The 16,642-nt window shown below is 44.1% G+C and overlaps 4 protein-coding genes across 7 annotated transcripts; 3 read left to right on the forward strand and 1 right to left on the reverse strand.

Annotated features, from left to right (window-relative positions):
* Positions 1-540: 540 nt before the first annotated feature.
* On the reverse strand, positions 541-8,781 carry fbxl13 (F-box and leucine-rich repeat protein 13). 3 transcript variants are annotated; one of them, XM_057051668.1, is made up of 18 exons: positions 8,561-8,781; positions 8,310-8,464; positions 7,840-7,949; positions 7,681-7,770; positions 6,693-6,788; positions 6,474-6,609; positions 3,658-3,710; positions 3,310-3,410; positions 2,771-2,855; positions 2,261-2,359; positions 2,071-2,191; positions 1,826-1,988; positions 1,647-1,760; positions 1,458-1,581; positions 1,297-1,377; positions 1,044-1,178; positions 811-974; positions 541-738 (listed from the first exon to the last, which is right to left on the reverse strand). In XM_057051668.1, the coding sequence occupies exons 1-18, from the start codon at positions 8,659-8,661 to the stop codon at positions 654-656; spliced, it is 2,013 nt and encodes a 670-aa protein (XP_056907648.1). In that variant the 5' UTR covers positions 8,662-8,781; the 3' UTR covers positions 541-653. The 3 variants fall into 3 exon arrangements, with proteins under 3 accessions (XP_056907648.1, XP_056907647.1, XP_056907649.1); XM_057051667.1 differs by having other exon boundaries at positions 2,771-2,900; XM_057051669.1 differs by lacking the exon at positions 7,681-7,770 and having other exon boundaries at positions 2,771-2,900.
* Positions 2,569-6,379, forward strand: LOC130536062 (leucine-rich repeat-containing protein 17-like). 2 transcript variants are annotated; one of them, XM_057051673.1, is made up of 7 exons: positions 2,569-2,794; positions 3,946-4,127; positions 4,205-4,672; positions 4,769-4,974; positions 5,401-5,556; positions 5,729-5,870; positions 5,945-6,379. In XM_057051673.1, exons 2-7 carry the CDS (start codon positions 3,997-3,999, stop codon positions 6,240-6,242), a joined length of 1,401 nt encoding a protein of 466 aa, XP_056907653.1. In that variant the 5' UTR covers positions 2,569-2,794; positions 3,946-3,996; the 3' UTR covers positions 6,243-6,379. The 2 variants fall into 2 exon arrangements, with proteins under 2 accessions (XP_056907653.1, XP_056907654.1); XM_057051674.1 differs by having other exon boundaries at positions 2,633-4,127.
* A 53-nt stretch (positions 8,782-8,834) lies between the features above and the next one.
* Positions 8,835-12,545, forward strand: LOC130536060 (uncharacterized). Its single transcript, XM_057051670.1, has 3 exons — positions 8,835-8,985; positions 9,054-9,109; positions 9,177-12,545. The coding sequence occupies exons 1-3, from the start codon at positions 8,969-8,971 to the stop codon at positions 11,003-11,005; spliced, it is 1,902 nt and encodes a 633-aa protein (XP_056907650.1). The 5' UTR covers positions 8,835-8,968; the 3' UTR covers positions 11,006-12,545.
* Positions 12,546-13,060: 515 nt separating this feature from the next.
* armc10 (armadillo repeat containing 10) lies at positions 13,061-16,073 on the forward strand. Its single transcript, XM_057051682.1, has 6 exons — positions 13,061-13,598; positions 13,757-13,902; positions 14,042-14,176; positions 14,266-14,442; positions 14,564-14,635; positions 14,746-16,073. Exons 1-6 carry the CDS (start codon positions 13,337-13,339, stop codon positions 14,995-14,997), a joined length of 1,044 nt encoding a protein of 347 aa, XP_056907662.1. The 5' UTR covers positions 13,061-13,336; the 3' UTR covers positions 14,998-16,073.
* The last annotated feature ends 569 nt before the right edge of the window (positions 16,074-16,642 follow it).

A 16,642-nucleotide genomic window follows, 5' to 3' on the forward strand; every position in this document is an offset into this window, starting at 1 on the left:
GGAGCAATAAATTAGTCTGCTCATTGTAGGAGAGATTGTCAGATGTATGGAACAATTAATACTTGGAGATATAAAACTTCTTAGTGCAGACAGAGCTGACTTTCCCAGGACAGATTTAATATCAGAGGATGAAACAATGTTAACCCTTAAACATCAACTGAGTCTTTATGAAGAATGACTTTACACAGACCGGCTCATGCAAATACCGTAATAGACACCTGCAGATGCTTCATTTGTTTTGTTTGTGAGTGTTTGTTTCTATATATAAGCCCTGCAATGAGCTGCTGATGTTCCGAGTGTGTGCACCTCCCAGCTGGGATGGGCTCCAGCTCCCCTGTGACCCCTGAGTGATAAAGTGGTGGAAGATGGATGGGGGCTTGCTAGATATGCCAGTCATTAGGCAGTTGACCTTTCACCTCCTAGATTGTCATCGTGAGTTGAATTTTCAAAACAAAACCCTGAGATAAAGAGTTCACAAGCGAAAGGACGTGTATGGACCTGGAGCTCACTCGATCAATACCCCCCCCCCACACACACACACACACACTTCAGGCTGCAACTGTGTGAGATGTTGGGTTTTTCCTCTCTTCCTGACACTCCTGACATCACCGAGCACTGTTCCGCCATTTCCTTGATGTTCAGGTGATGACAGGTCACCATGTGCCCAGATGGTATCGAGGGTCATCGTTGTTATGCTCCCAAAACTGCACGTGTGATTTCAGCCTCATGGCAGCAAACCTAATACACACACACTCTGGTCATTAATAATCCCACATTAGGTACATCGTGAATGTTTTGATTGCGTCTTACTTTGAGATGCCTTTGCAGAAGACCATCCTGATTGAGGAAAGCCAGGGGCAGCTCGTTTGCAAGTAGTCCACCGTGCGATCGGTGAGAAGAAGGCAGCCGCTAATGTCGAGTTCTCGCAGAGACACAGACCCGCTCGTCAGGACGTGTATCGCCAAATCCGTCATCTAGACAACAGATATGATTCAAAACACGTCTCACAAAAGCCCAAGCGTGCTTTAATTTCTCATGTATACCTTGGGACAGCCCGCCATCTGGAGCGTGCTCAGCCCTCTGCAGTAAAAAGAAATGGCTCTGATGGCCTGCTCTGTCAGGGCTGCGCAGTGCGACACATCCATGTGTTCCAGACATCTGACATTCTTGCACAGCACCTGACAAGTGACGAGCAAAACAGATTTAAGAAGTGAGGACAGGATGGAAACTGGGAATTAGAAATGCCTTATTTTAAGTCGACTCCTGGTCAAAGGCCAACAGTCTAACTATTCTCACCTCTATGCCAGCGTCCGTGATGCGGACACACCCCGCAAGGGCCAATTTCTTCAGTTGAACTCCCTCTAGCAACGCCAGCCCCTAAAAAGGTGCCGGGTTACGTAGGTTAAAACAGCTTTATGGTTTTATTGTTAGGTTGAGAGCAGGAGTTGAAACAATACCCGGTCTTGTATGTTGCAGCCGCTGATGTCAAGAGAGCGAATCGAGCTGCCGCCGAACCACTCCAGACACAAATCCGTCAGCTGCTCACAGTAACTCAGGTTCAGATGCTCCAGATTGCACAGGCTGATGGGTTGTAGAAACCGATTAAACTAGCTAAGCGGATCATATGCTGACACGTATGCACTTACTTTTGTAAAATTCTCATGACGGATCTGTCCGTCGTGCGGCTGTGACTGATGTCCAGCTCTCTTAGTGTACAGGAGGAACTCTCAATGAGGTACTGGATTCCAACATCACCCACCCTAAAACATGGCGTGCCGTTACCTCAAGAAGGGGTACAGTAGGCGCAGCAGCAACCGATACCAACCTGCTGCAGAGTGAGACGTTCAGGTGCTGCAGGTGCTTCAGGGTGGCGAAGGATTTCAAGCTGGCATCTGTTAACCTGGGGCATTCCGCGACATGGAGCCAGCGGAGGTCTCGCGAGCTCCTGCAGAGAGCCTGCCAACTGACGTCTGTCAGCTGGTTGTTACCTGAAACCAGAGTAAATCAGAGGAAGTCATTCTTTTATTGTAATGTGCATGTAGAGACCTGCGCAGGGCAGGAAAATCTCACCCTGGAGTCTGAAAGTGTCGAGGCTGGTGTTCTCAACGATGGCCTCCAGCGTGGCATTAGAGAGATGAGGGACGCCCAGCAGAGAAATGGCAGACAGGGAGGGACATCCATCAATCAGAGCCTGTGAGGACAGAGCATGCGAGTTACGTGCAGCCAAGCGTTCTCTTTAAAAACACAACTGCAGCCTCACCAGGACGCATTTGTCTGACAGCGTGGGCATGTCATTGATCACAACCTCTCTGAGCAAGCGACAACCAGCCGAAATAGACATGAACCCGTTTACGGTCATCTGGGGCAAGAGAGAGAAAACACACATCGGTATGGAGGAGTTACCCTCCTGGGACAGTTTTATTTACCACTCATTGTTTCAGCACTCCATAAATTGAAAGCAAACATCTGGAACGTGCACAGTCCCTGAAACAAACCCAACAGCGTATTTTATGTTGGGGTGCTCTGTTGTGGAGAGTGCAGATGGTAAAAGTGGGTGGGCCAGGGGTGGTTGTGTAGACCAAACCCTCCACTTGTCCGCATCTGCCTCCTGCCTCCCTTCTTCCCAGTTTGCTCATTTGCTCTGAGCGCCGAGAGACCTCAGCCAGGAGCGAGCGAGGACACGTGTGATCAGAGCGCCTGGATTCTTTGAATGCAGCCCAAGTGAGCGGAGCGGCTGTAGGCGGAACCCAGAGGAGGATTTCCCACTGACCTGAGTGCAGCCGGAGAGGTCGAGGTAGAGGAGATTGTAGCAGACCTTTTCTTTGGCCAGGCAAAGGAAGCCTTCATCGGTGACCCTGTTGCAGTAGGCTAAACTCAAATACTGGAGGTTCAGACAGTTCCTGTTTAAAAGCAAGAGACTTTATCTCTGAATGATTTGCTCTCATGCCCACACCAAATGTGTACATTTGCCATGACTGAAAGGTTAAGTTTGTGAAGCCTTTGCTGGCCCGGTGCCAGGGTGCAGTAGTTTTTAGCCTGTAAATCTATAATTAATGCAGCTGTACAGTGTAGACGCTTTGAGCGCCACATCTGTTGCTCTAAATCAAAAAGCCAACAACGATGGAACTGTCTTCACAAATGAAAAACAAGCCAACGGTGACTCATCTGCTTATTGAACTAAGGGATGAAGATTCTGGGAAAAATTGGGCGACAATCTCATGCCAGAAACCAAAAACCAAAAACAGATTTTGGGGCTGAACGGGTAGACGCCAGCAAGCTGCACCACAATTATAACGTTTGACGACTTACCTGAACAGTTCCTTTAGAGTTTTGTCTGTTACGTGTGTCTTGGAGAGGTTTAGGTAGAGCAGGAATGAACAGCCTTTTAGGATTTTCTGAACCATCATATCCTGTTAAAATGTTACAAATGAATGTTAGTCTGTCAGGAAGCCACATGGGACTGTGAGACAAGACAAAGATTTAATGTTTATTTTGTTCTTTTTAAAAAAATTAAACAAAACCATTTTATTCCTGAAAAAAAAAGCAAGTTGCTCTTTGACCACCACGTTACCAGTGATGTTTTCCTTCAGGAGATGACAATAAGTTTAGATTAAAGCTTTTCAATACAGTTGAAAAAGAAAAGGCATTTTTACTCACTGTGACATGAACGCACTCGGAAATGTTGAGCTCCTGCAGGTTTTTACATTCACCTAAACAGAATTGAACAGAAACAAACTGAAAGTTTCAATTGGTTTATGACACCCATGTTTGGACAAATACGTCATCATTCAGCAATAATCCTGCAGTGTTGTGGCATAGTGACTTCTTTTGCAGTGATATACATTCTATTTCATGGCTCCCATCTCTTGCATAATGGAAACTCCAGCTCGGTTCCATTAACAATAACAACGTTCACCTCTGCCCCTTTTCTTCTTTTTTTGCAAGACTCTTATTTTGACTCCAGCCTACAAACAGTTGATCCCAGCAGGGCCCAGGATGCGTGCAACCTCCTCCTTCCTCCTTTTCACCTCCCTTCTCCTCCTCCTCCTGCTCCGGAGCACCGAGACAAAAAGGCCGGGGAAGGGCAAAGGCCTCAAAGCAGTAAGACACCATCTCAGAGGAGACAGGTAGGGACTGGTATGTGAAAGGTTCGCCCAGTTGACCGTCTGCTCTGTAACAAGCGTTGGCTCATTACTCGTGACAGGGTGAGGGGCGCTGTGCGACGCGGCAGATCCGACCCTTCACGACCCAACTGCAGAGAGTTGACAGAGTCTCACGATGTCTATGTCGACTGTCAGGACCGTCGCCTCACGACCGTTCCTGCCTCACACACCTGGTCCAGACCACCCAAACACCTCCTTCTGGCGCGCAACCGCATAAAAGTCCTCCGTGAAGGCGCCTTCTTCGGATACGACAGTGTCACTAGTCTGGATCTGCAGCAGAACCAGATCTCTTTTGTGGAGGAGGGAGCCTTCCAGGGCCTGACGCACCTCACAACGCTGCTGCTGCAGCACAACCGTCTGGAGACACTTAGCGAAGAGACTCTGATCCCCATGCCAAGTCTTGCATACCTGCGTCTATACCATAATCCCTGGAATTGTTTTTGCCCTTTGGACAGTCTCATACGCACCCTTCAGGTCCCCAGCAACCGTAACCTAGGAAACCATGCCAGGTGAACTGGAGGAACTATTGTGTAGAACATCAAAGTGCATCCAGCTACCACCTTTGACTTCATGATTTTAAAAGTTATAGTTTTTTACTGTTCCAGGTGTGCAGAACCCGTCAAGCTGAAAGGGATAAAGTTGAAGCAGGTGAACCCCGAGATGATTTGTCTGGACTCAGAAACAACCGTTGATCCATCAGAAGGCCCAATCTACCCTGAAGACCCCACTCCAATCCGTACCAAAGCAGATGCCACCACAACTTGTCACACCTACCTTTACCCTGAAGTACGGATGGACTGTAGTAACAGAGGTGAGTTGCTGCATGACCAACACGATCAAATATGCAGGCCTCAGTGCCAAGCACAGAAAATACTGGCGGGAAATGAACGTCTGATTTGTGAAGTGTTTTTGTTCATCTAATCCTTACTGAACCTTTGGATACTTCTAAATGATACCCATTTATCACATTATGAAGAACTTGGAACGCTTTGGCTAAACAACCCATTGCTATTAGTTTAAATATAGCAAACCTTACAAAAGCATTTTAAGTAATAGAATACATTAAATATTTTTGTTATAACCAGGTATTCATTTTACCATCAAATTCAGATGATGGATAGAAACAGAGTTTACAAACCAATTTGTTTGTTACTCAACTTGGAGGCGTCTTCATTGCTATCTTTAGACTACTGGGATTATTACCAAGAACCCTTCTTTAAATAACTTCTCGTTTCAGATCTTAGTGAGGTTCCTGCGGGGATTCCCGAAGATGTTGTTCATATTGATCTCTCCAATAACTCAATCAATCATCTCAAAGCCAAAGACTTCCTTGGCACAAAGAGCCTCAAGGTCCTAAACATCAGCAATAACAACATGCAGCATGCCGACACAGGTATGTTGGCCACGATATTTGTACGATCACAAAAGGTGCAATGCGTGACAGATTATCAAAGCAACATAATCATTTGCCTGCTCGCTAAATTATTAAGGGAAGATGAGCTGTCAGAGGATGAGAAGTCTCAATCCCGATGCATTTAAAATGGTATTTTTTTACTGTTGCTCAGGTTCTTTCTCAGGACTTCTGCATCTTCAAAAACTGGATCTGTCCAACAACAGCCTGCATTTTATCCAGTATGGAGTCCTTGAAGATCTGTATTTCTTGTCTGAACTGAAGCTAGGAGGGAACCCCTGGGTCTGTGACTACAGGTGAGTTCTGCCGCTCACAGGTTTAATGCCGTCTTTAATTAACTCAATGTAAAGCTATACACCCCCCCATCCAGTATCCACTACATGGTGTACTGGCTGCGTCTGCACCCAGGAGTGAAGCACAGCGGCCTGATCTGTCGCTCCCCTCTGGAACACACGGAAGAGAGTGTGGAGGAGTACGTGAATTCTTACAACAGAGAGTGTCCGAAGGGCAGACGGCGTGGCCAAGCACGGCAAGACCAAACCGACTCTGACCCGTGGGACACGCAGAAAGAAGCGCAGGGGGAAAGTGAAGAGGAGCCGCAGCAGCAGCAGCAGCCGCCGAGATCTTTGAGCTTGTGGAAAAAGTACGGGATCATCAGGCTGTCCTGACTCACGTGAACACTTGTATCCCCCCCCACACCCCACGGTTTTGTATCATAAAAACAGTCTGTATCAGATGGAGAAAATACTTTTGTATGTGTTGTTTTCTTTGTATTCGAGATATAAAACATGTCTTTGTGACCTTAGCAGTGGCAAGATTTACTAAAGGATCATTATCTAAATGGGTGATTCGTATTTAAAAAGGTGGACGCAAGTTTGGCTGGAAGGTGGGACACTCACTGATGCTCTGAAAGCTGGGCCAGTTCAGCGACGTGCAGCCACGCAGGTTGAGATGGATCACGATTGTCCTATAGTTCCGCAGAATCTGCTGCACCGTGTTGTCGCCAAGCCACTCTTTCTCTACAGAGAAGTTGATCTGAAGGAGATGCAAAAATGGGAAAAGTTACACCAGTTTCAGCTGTAACTTGAGCTGTTTAAGGGAAAATTTAAAGGGCGGACCCGACTCCACAACTGTCCTGACTGGATGACGGACTTCCATTCGCAGCACACTTCAGCACAATTCAGCAGGTCACGTACGTTTAAATAACGAAATATCTGCACAGAAAACATGAGAGGCGCGTTTGTTCCCTCGGGATGGAGACGGTTACATTTCCTCATGTCACGTGAAAAAGCAGAAAAGATGCAAGTTGTAATGGTTTGTGGGACGCAGATACAGATGGCAGAAATTAAATACCCTTACATCACTTACATCCTTGAAGTTACTCAAGTGCTGTTATAAATATTAAGATTAGCAGCAGAATTTGAAATTAAACATTTAATGTTGCAAACTGATTACAGCCGATGAGCCATGTTCCTGTACATTGGAACATTGCTGAAGGGTGCCCACATCAATATTTATATAAATATGCTCCTTTGATTGGAATGAAAACAGACATCGTTAAGCTGTGTTATTTTAAGGAGCAGGACTGTGTTTCATGTTTGGTTTCTGGCAATAAGAGTCAATAATCTCACTCTCAGGACCTTTGGAGACACTGGTTTTCCTGCCATCTCTGCCACTTTGTAAGGCAGCATGATCTAAGTGCACAAACAGCCACTTTCTATCTCCAAACATAGTCATGCTGAGGCTGTGTTTGTCTCAAGAGTTGTTGGACAGAAGAAGCAGCGCTAATAAAGCCAAAAGTACACTCCTTCAGCCAGCACTACAAGTCTAAAAAACACAAGGGGCTGGAAGAGTTGCATTACATTTGTTAACGGTCTGTAAGGGAAGTAATGCAGCTTCAAAAACTAACAAAATTGGCTAATTTTTTTTCATGAGATCTGATGAGGTTTAGATTCAATCATAGGAAGCTGCAACTGTGCTGTAATGGACTGGCTGAAAAAAGTGTGTTTATAGAGGACCCTGAAGGCTTGAGCAGCATGTCTGATCACCTCACTGCACCGAGGAAAGAAGGCTCGACCCCATAAATGCAGGAACAAGAGGAATTACCTTCAACAAGATATCAATATTCACAGCAGAGATGATACATCCTCCCTTCAATTTGCTGCTGATTTCATTCCAGCCTTCAGCATTGAGCCTCTGCCAGAGAAAAATGTGCCAACATTGATGGAATTCTCACATTTTTTATGCATAAGATGAAATATGCACCTTTAAGACTTCTTTTATCCTCCTCGAATCTTTTGTAAAGCTGCACCATGCAGCAAAAGTCAATTTAAGACGGCCTCGGCTCACAAATTCATGAAGCCTCTCCATGGCAACTGAAAAAAAATAAAATAAATAAATATATATGATATATATATATATATCATATATATCTCATATATATATAGACAGAAAAAAATGCTTTACACTTCTGAACTTAATAATAAAGAGGGGAATATGATGACAAATTGAACACTTCATAACTGTAAAACAAAGTTAGTCTTTACAAATGAAGCCTGTGGTGAAGGTGCGGAGGACAGAATGAGTCACTGGAGTGAGCGCACGCAGCAGCTGGGAACAAGTGATGAATATCTGGAAACTTCTCCTGACGACACTGTATGTTTTCTCTGGCTCCTTAACTGAGTCACGGCAAGCCTAAAAAGGTTTATCTAATCCAGTCAGGTAAGGATATCTACCTGCTTGGGTCTTCTTCTGCACTTCAACCCAACTGCACCATGCGGCCATTGCATTCTGGAGGCATTTCCTCTCATTAAACCTCTTCGCCTTCTTAATCTTGAAAAGCAGCACCAGGGAACCTTGTTTTGCCAGGACAGCGAACTCCTTCCACTTCCTGCTCCCAAAAACAGACCCGTCAGTTCCAACCATCAAGAATATGTCGCGTTTAATATGTTTTTGCAACCAAATTGTGAACAGAGTCAGCTCCTACAGACAGAGGTCAAATGTGTAAGCCTGCGGAACAAAGTGGAGAAAGCTCATCGGTGCCACATGATACCACCAGGAACTCAACAGTGTGTTAAATGAAATCATTCAGGGTCCTCAGACAGATCAAATGTCTGCTGCTCTGTCTCAGCGTTATCAATCTTTCATCGCGCAGCCATGTGACTCATGTGCTGTTTCAGCACCTGTGTTCCAATCAGGCTGATCTTTGTGCAGCAGCAGCTGTTTGTGATCGTGATCAGCAGCTCTCAGGTCATAATTTAAAGGCTTCCAAGAGCTACTGGGTGAATGTTTTTAGTTAATCCTTGCTCCTAAAATGTTTGTGTGAGGAAAAGGTCAGAACATGGTTGGTTGTTATCAGGAATGCTGGTCTTGATCAGTGGTTGAACTTGCTGCCATGGTCTTTTCATTGAGGTGAGTAAATCCAAGTCTTTTTCTGGATCCGTTTGTTCAAATGAGACATTTCTGGCTCTGATTTTCAGATTTCAGTGTTTTGGGAGTCTGTTCTGGTTCTGCATTTGTTTTCCTCTGCAGAAAGGTAAGAACTTGTGCTCTGTCAATATCAATCTACATGGACTGAAACCAGTACATTTACTCCTTGCTAGGCTGTGGGATTGCACGTGGCTATCCTGTCGGCAGCCATGTAGGTGTGTCTGACCCTCGACCCTCAGACCAGCTGATTTCTGGGCAGTCTTTCAATGCAGAAACTGACTTTGATGTGGGTAAAACTATAAGCATGAACCACATAAGCTTTGCCTCATCGCAAATCCAACAAGAAAACGGAGATGATGCTGGCTCCATTATCAACCCCGGTGACCAAAATGGGCCCAAAATCTCTGTGGTGCAGAGGCCCAAGCATGAAAGATCTGCTTATCTTCACCCACTTCCTCTTCTAGTCAAACAGACACAAAAGGAAACTATACACAATTTAAGTTTCCCAACTGTCCAATTTTTCAAACGGTTTGTAGAAACGATGAAAAACTCTTACTTAACACCAGGAAATGATATGACCATGTATTTTCATATGGCGCGACACGTGATGGAGAATGAATTGGCTTTGGAAGCACAAGAGACTGAAGATCCCACCACTGACTATAGGTCCCAAATCCCTGACCTTGTGTCCTCAACTGAGCGTTCTGGGTATGATGAAAACCAAGACTCAGATCTGAGCACAGAGCTGCCTCATTTAGCAGCTGATGGATATGGGCCAAATGATTATGGGAGTTTAGAAACTGTTGATCGCTCCAAAGGGCTGAAAAATGCTGGTGCACAGAACAAACGTACTTACCCAGTAAGCCACAGACCAACAGATAAAATGCCCTACAGACCAGTCTTTGGAAAGGTTCCTCCTGCGGAGGCTCTCATCAGCCTTTCTCAGGGTCCAGTGCCAGATTTAGATTCTAAAAACTCTGAGAGGATGACTCAAGAATCTGACAGTGAGGACTTGTTAAAGTATGGGAGCCCATCTGGTGGCTTTCAGCTTGGAGGCTTCCAAAAAAAGGATCTGCGTGTGAAGATTCCAGCAGATGTTCTGTATTCACCTCACTTTGGTCACAAAAACGACCAGAACCTCCCAGATCACGTCCCTGCGCACCGGGAAAGCCTCTACTCGTCATCTCGGACACATCAATCTGCTGTCGGCGAGGAAGAATCAAAGGGAATTTACCACTCTGCCGTCCCCCGGCCTTCATTTGGTTCTGTTGCCTCAAACACTGACCACATCCCACAGGGTCATCAAGGTCAAGTGGGTGCTCAGTTAAACAGCCTACATGTTCCCAAGGAAGAAGCCAATACAAGGCAGCCACGGAGGTCCCAACACATAGAGCCAAAGACCATCTTTGGGATTAACGAGCCAAAACAGACAACTGATGATGTCCAGGTCTTCAGTTCTGGCGGCTCTGGTTCAGCACGGTGGGCTTCTTCCCCCTACAAAGTTGATTATAGTCGGAATTTCTTGGCTAACTTGGATCTACCATCTGTATCAGACCCATTCTTCTGGCAAAAAATTGGCTACAAATTAAATTCCAGAAACTCTAACATGAAAAATATCATCTCTGATAATCCAAACATGCCAAGTTCATTTTTTACCCTGAAGAATAGAGGCGTGACTCTAAAGGGTGGCTTTGGTGGTCCAGCTGACGCTGCCATTCCACACAGGTCCATACAGGACACCATCTACTGGCCTCCACGCCCCATATATGCATTAAGAAATACAGTAAATGATGCTTTTCAGAGGAAGAGTGGAGCTAGAAGAGGGCTTTATTCTCAAACGGGTGGTAGTATATCTCTGCCTTTCTACACCACAAAGACCAGAAGCAACTATTTCAGAAGCAAAGTGTCACTTTTGAAGAGTCATTTTGCACCGCACAATTGGCACAAAACTGGGCGTCATCACCAGAAACCTGCCTCAAAATATCCATACACCAAAGCCTAGCAGAATAATGTTCTTTTCCAGACTTTAAGTCCACTTCAGGAAGAATGAGAGAATTCTGTTTTTTGTCTGAAACAGAAGCCAGTCTGTAATAAATTGATGCAGACTAAAGTTGCCTGTTCTGGTTCTTAACAGGAAGATTTCTGGAAAGTCAAAGTTCTGTTAGAACAAAGAAAAAAAAACGAAAAAAACCCCAGCTTTTTTTAAGTGTTCTTGAGCTGTGATAACACAAATCTTAGCAGTGTGTAATGCACGTGTTCACCAGAATGTCTCCAGAATATCTATTCTGGAGACATTCAACCAACCCTCTTATCTAAGAGGGTTGGTTTAGAAACTCAACTGTGTTTGTGGGAGAACATGCTGTGACAAAAGCTGCTCTCAATAAGCTACTGCAGGAAAATGACAATAATGGTGCTTGTATTTATTTTTCCCTTGATATCTTAATGAACCCCCAAATGTGATTGTGAAAGCTCTGTTGCAGACATACCTAAAGCACATGCCCATTAAATAGTTCTTATACCAGGAGTAGATCTGCTCAGGGAGAAGAGAACAATCCTGTTAAAATGGCTTAAAACGGATTTGTTGCTGAATATTTGGACTTATTAATCAGACTGTACCGCGGTTTCTTTGGAAGTGTCGTCTGGCTTAAACGTCCACTGTTTCAGAAACTCTAAAAATTGGTACCTGCAGCACAGAAATGAAAGTTACCTACAGAAAATCAACATGAAACTTGAACATGTTTGATTCTTGTGCCGAAGGCTACTGTTGGACAGAAATACCACTTTCGCTCACAGAAGATAACCGCGTGTTTTACGGTGAAATATGACCAGCTATTAATCCATCACACGGCACCGGTGAACCGGAGCCCGATCCAGATCTTCAGTCTGGGTTTATGAATATTTATATGTTCGGGTGCCCAATGTTGAGGTTTTAATGTGTTTGAGGGGTGAAAGTGAGGACCGATGAGTAACCCATAAATGCTTGGAATCATTTGTTTGTGAATTTACATTGAATGCAACTGTTGCGTATTAGGAAAACTCGGCCTTCCTGATTTATAGTCTGTATTTCCGTTAAAGGTTCTGTTATGGGGTTCAGCACTTTAGACAACACGGTCAGCTGCAGGAGCAGAATAAACTTTAACTTGGAATCACGTGGAGCAAAAGTTGTGAAAGTGAGCCACCATGTGTCGGTGTGGCAGAAACGTCGGCGAGCAGAAACTCGCGTCCTCACCAGTCAATAGCCTCAATGTTGTCGTGACCCTGGAAGAGCACCAGTATGTTCCTCAGGAACTGAATGGGATCATTGGGACAGGACGCACAGGAAGCTGTCAGCAAAGCCTGTCAACGCACAATTTAACATATGTGCAGGGTGTAGAAAAGAAAACGGGAACGTTTTGTTGGCAAGTTAACGCACCTTAAATATCTGCGGCAAGCAGAATTTCAGTTCAGCCCGAACCTGGTAGAACTCGGACATGTTCCCTCTGCCAGACAAAGCAAAACTCTTAAGGATGGGCCACTGAATTTGCCTATATTTTATTTGCAAGTGTATGATGCTTTTTCTTTTCTTTTTTTTAAGTGGGTTTTTTCTTTGTGCACAGGATATCTTGTCAATTTCTTACGTTGTATTTTGTATTTCTTCCACGCTGACTGGTTGTTAAGCGAGACAACCACTAGAGGAAAAAATGCAATACAATGTAACGCAGTGAGATGGTATGTTACTTTGATGTGTGTTGCTTTGAAATATGTTGCTTTGCATTCATGCAGGATCACACAGAATTAAAGGACAGGGAAACGCGGAAAAGTTTGCTTGTGCTTTTTTTCTACATAAACAAATGAATCGTTTTTATGATCTAAGAATATAAATGCTGAAAATCAAAATTGAGATTAAATCAGAACTTTTTAGTAAATTGCAAACTGCTGTGTAAAATGGTGGAGTAGGAGCTGGCAGTACAAGCTAATTGTCTCCACGCGGTGGCAGCATAACCGTTCCCTGCACGTGAGCGATCCGATTAAAAGCGAAGAAGAAGAATGGGCGGGTTCTTACCTCTGATTGTAAGCATGTTTTTATCTCAACCAATCAAAACTAATAACATCGTTGCTTGCAACAAACGACAACATTGTTGACAGCTCTAGCATGGTGGCAAACCACTGGTTGCAGAACAATGTCTGCAACTATTTCTGTGGACTTTATCGGGGTTTCGTTGGGCTGTAATCAGTGCTAGCGAGGTAAATTACCGGATTAGTCGACTGATTTTAACCGCCGATTTGAGGTGTCGTAGCGCAGCGTCATATAGCTAACAAAGCTTAGCTAACTACGCTCTGGCGTAGCGGCAATATGGGCGATGGCAATCTGTCCTCAAGGCTTGGCAACATGAAAGCATTGCTTGGAATACTGGCCGGAGCCGGGGCCTCCTATGGCATATATAAACTTGTCAGCGGGGGAAGTTTCAAGAAAAACAAGAAAAGTGTGACAAGTGAACCTCCTGTTGGAAAGAACGTTCAGCCCAGTGGAGTTAATGTTGCTTTACAGCCAGGCAGCCTGCTGGCCAAAGTGTCTGGGCTGGATATTGTGTGTCCTGGACCTGAAGTTGCAGCAGGTAACCACATTACTGAACACGTACTGCCTTGGTCACTTTTGAAATTATGTTCGCATCTTTAATCCGTGTAGCTCCTGTAAACAGTAATTACAGCTGGATGTAGTCATATCCTTGAGCCGCAAAGTAAATATTGGTTAAATCTTTATTTTGCTGTACAGATGACATCATCCATGCTTCCTCTGGCAACCTGGAGCCACAACACTTGAAAATGTTGTTATCAAGTCTACAAACCAGCAATAATCCATCTGAGAGACGTCAACTCCTGCTGACATTGGGAAATGCAGCAGCTTTCACTGTGAATCAGGTGTAGTTAAATGTATCATTCTTTCTTTAAACAAGACTCATTTTGACCTCAAAAAGTGCCTAGTTCATGTTGCCACCTTTTACCTGATAGATATCTTGAATCTAATATTTCTTTCTCTATTTTCACCTGCACTCTTCAGAATCTTATACGGGAATTTGAAGGGATTCATATCATAGCAGGTTTCCTCTCTGATCCTGCAGCCGAGGTCAGAGTGCAGACTCTGAATGCTTTAAATAATCTCTGTATGAACATCCCAAACCAGGATCAAGTAAAGGTCTGTTGCCGGGCACTTCACAGCATACATCATACGTACGAATGACTAAAGTTCTCTTGTCGTATACTTATGTTTTGTCTATCACACAGGTTTATGTGCCACACATACTGGAAGTGATCGAGATGTCGCCAGTGAATTCAGATCTTCAGCTCGGTGCTCTTCGGCTGTTGACCAACCTTTCTGTCACAGATCAACATCAACACCTGTTGAAGACTTCCATCAGGCTTTTGCTCTCTCTGCTTGTTGTGGGCAATGAAGCTTTGCAGGTTGGTTTTTTTGTCATTAAGGGTGAAAAATAACAACAGTTCTTGGTGCAGGCAATCATTTGCAACTCTTGCTTAATGTGGTCAAACTATGACTACAGCATTGACAGTGTTTGTATTTCAGGTCCAGTCTTTGAAGGTCCTGGTAAATCTTTCATCTAATCCTGACATGATGGATGACATTGTGCAAGCTCAGGTGAGCATTAGGAATGCTGGTCCTTTTCTCCCAACTGCCTTGTGTAAGTTAAAATACAGCTTTTATAATGCGTGGCACATAAGTGAATCTTTCTTTCCTTCTTGCTGCAGGCACCAGCTTCTGTTGTGCTGCTGTTTGATGCCCAAACAGCCTCTCCGGTGCTCCTGAGACTGCTGACATTTGCAGGAAACTTGAAGGCTTGGAGGCCCTCCACCCAGGTGGCTGACATACTGAGGCAGAAGCAGGACTGCCTCTTCAGAGTCATGCTAGACGAGTCCTCCCAGCTGAACAACAGACTGTTTCAGCTGCTCTCGCACCCTGATGGCGAGATTCAGGCCCGAGTGGCTCGTATTTTAACATAAGGGTCTGAACTCTTTGCAGCTTTGGCTTCCACTGTTTTTATTTTAGTTACGGTAGTAACATTCTTCCTCCTGTCATTTAAATAAATGGATATAAATTTTTTTAAAAATATAAATCTTTGTAGCATCCTAACGATGGACTCCATGCACAACAGTATCCTCTGAAGTGTCTTCGTTCCCCACATCTTTACATTACTATACATCTGCACCGCTAATCCAGTTAGCAGAGGCTAATTACCTTTCATCCTTCACATCTGTGAACTTTGAGTCTCTGAAGAAGCACTTGAGATGGTGCAACCACTGCCAACCTTTTTCTAAAACTGGATGAATTCCCAAATCTATTTTATAGGTCAGATTGGAAGATTTAAGCCTTTGTTTAGCATCATGTCATAACCAGGAATTTGGCCTGAATGCTCTTTTAGTGTGGAATTACGAGTGTGTGAGAAGTTCACCAGAACTGAAGCCTAATGAGGAGCTGGTTGATCTTAAGGAGTTCCTTGAATGCAGCCTGACTACGTTGGGACTGCATCCGTCCGCAAGCACCTGCGAATCCCGCCAGGAAGATGCAGAGGAAGGATGTCGGGAATGCAACAATTGTTTCCACTTAAGCACAGATGCCTGAAAATAACTGGAGGAAGGATCAAGCTTTAACCATTAATGCTGCATTTCAGTGCGGAAAATATGCGGTGAACTACAGCGAGCGAATGTTACGTTTTAGGCCTTATTGTCTGAAGCTGCACTTGTCCAGCACCGTGAATGCATCCAAAGACTTGCTAAAACAGTATTTAGAGAGAGGATTGTGGTTGTTTGATTTGCATGAAAACAAAGACGTTTATCTCCAACAGGAGTTTTAAGGCATGTGCCAGTTTAAAGGTTAAGAACGATGATAAATGCTGCACTCTTTGTAAAGTAAGAAAACTGACTTGAATCTGTATCTCAGGAAATATGAACCCCCAGATTAGAAACATTTATTTGTGCCCTAGATGATTCTATTTATTTAGTGTTTGTATTGTTTTAAGTAAGAACTGCTTGCTAAACTAATTATACTGTTTCAATAAACCCTAGAAGAGATAATCTCATCCCCAGGTTGATTCTTCCTTTTTTACTATTTTGCAAGCACATTTAGTTTTAAACAGAATGTGTCAGAATTAGAAACTGCATTTTAAATTAAAATGTGTTCAAACTCTCATTGTGAGACGTTAGTTTGAGCAAACATGCAAATTATGCCATGATTCATGTATTCACACAACACCTGGTGGAATTAGCACAATTTAACACTTCTATCATCATTGTGTGTCTTTAAACCTTCGTTCAGAATACAGACAGTGTTGATTTATTTCTCACTTCTGCGGACTAGAGTTGAACCCGTTGACCCTGACAGCCACTTCAGATCCATCCTGCGCCTGTCGCCATTGGTTGCTGTGGTAACGACAGCGGCCTCGTAGGCTCGCTTCACCGTGCGCCAATTAAAGGTAAACGCAAGTGAAAATGATAAATGTAATGTTATTTCACATCGAGTAAGACAACGTCTTTCCTGACATCCATTTATAATGTTCGACCTGGATGGAATGCGGCCTTAATTAGCAACATTGGAATTATGCTGTTTTATAAATATAAACTAAAATACGGACCCTGACAAATATTGATC

Source organism: Takifugu flavidus, chromosome 13 (assembly GCF_003711565.1).
Source record: "Takifugu flavidus isolate HTHZ2018 chromosome 13, ASM371156v2, whole genome shotgun sequence".
Classification (NCBI taxonomy): domain Eukaryota; kingdom Metazoa; phylum Chordata; class Actinopteri; order Tetraodontiformes; family Tetraodontidae; genus Takifugu; species Takifugu flavidus.

What these genes read in the sequence shown, in the direction of transcription:
- LOC130536062 (XM_057051673.1), top strand. Translation starts at nt 3,997, where the DNA reads ATGCGTGCAACCTCCTCCTTCCTCCTTTTCACCTCCCTTCTCCTCCTC. An exon ending in CACCATCTCAGAGGAGACAG is followed by an intron (nt 4,128 to 4,204) that starts GTAGGGACTGGT and finishes TACTCGTGACAG; the next exon opens with GGTGAGGGGCGCTGTGCGAC. An exon ending in AACCTAGGAAACCATGCCAG is followed by an intron (nt 4,673 to 4,768) that starts GTGAACTGGAGG and finishes TTACTGTTCCAG; the next exon opens with GTGTGCAGAACCCGTCAAGC.
- fbxl13 (XM_057051667.1), bottom strand. Translation starts at nt 8,661, where the DNA reads ATGATTTCATTTAACACACTGTTGAGTTCCTGGTGGTATCATGTGGCA. An exon ending in TGTCAGACAAATGCGTCCTG is followed by an intron (nt 2,192 to 2,260) that starts GTGAGGCTGCAG and finishes CTGTCCTCACAG; the next exon opens with GCTCTGATTGATGGATGTCC. An exon ending in TTCTGCAAAGGCATCTCAAA is followed by an intron (nt 739 to 810) that starts GTAAGACGCAAT and finishes TGTGTGTATTAG; the next exon opens with GTTTGCTGCCATGAGGCTGA.
- LOC130536060 (XM_057051670.1), top strand. An exon ending in TTGTTTTCCTCTGCAGAAAG is followed by an intron (nt 9,110 to 9,176) that starts GTAAGAACTTGT and finishes ACTCCTTGCTAG; the next exon opens with GCTGTGGGATTGCACGTGGC.
- armc10 (XM_057051682.1), top strand. Translation starts at nt 13,337, where the DNA reads ATGGGCGATGGCAATCTGTCCTCAAGGCTTGGCAACATGAAAGCATTG. An exon ending in TGGACCTGAAGTTGCAGCAG is followed by an intron (nt 13,599 to 13,756) that starts GTAACCACATTA and finishes TTTGCTGTACAG; the next exon opens with ATGACATCATCCATGCTTCC. An exon ending in CAAACCAGGATCAAGTAAAG is followed by an intron (nt 14,177 to 14,265) that starts GTCTGTTGCCGG and finishes TCTATCACACAG; the next exon opens with GTTTATGTGCCACACATACT.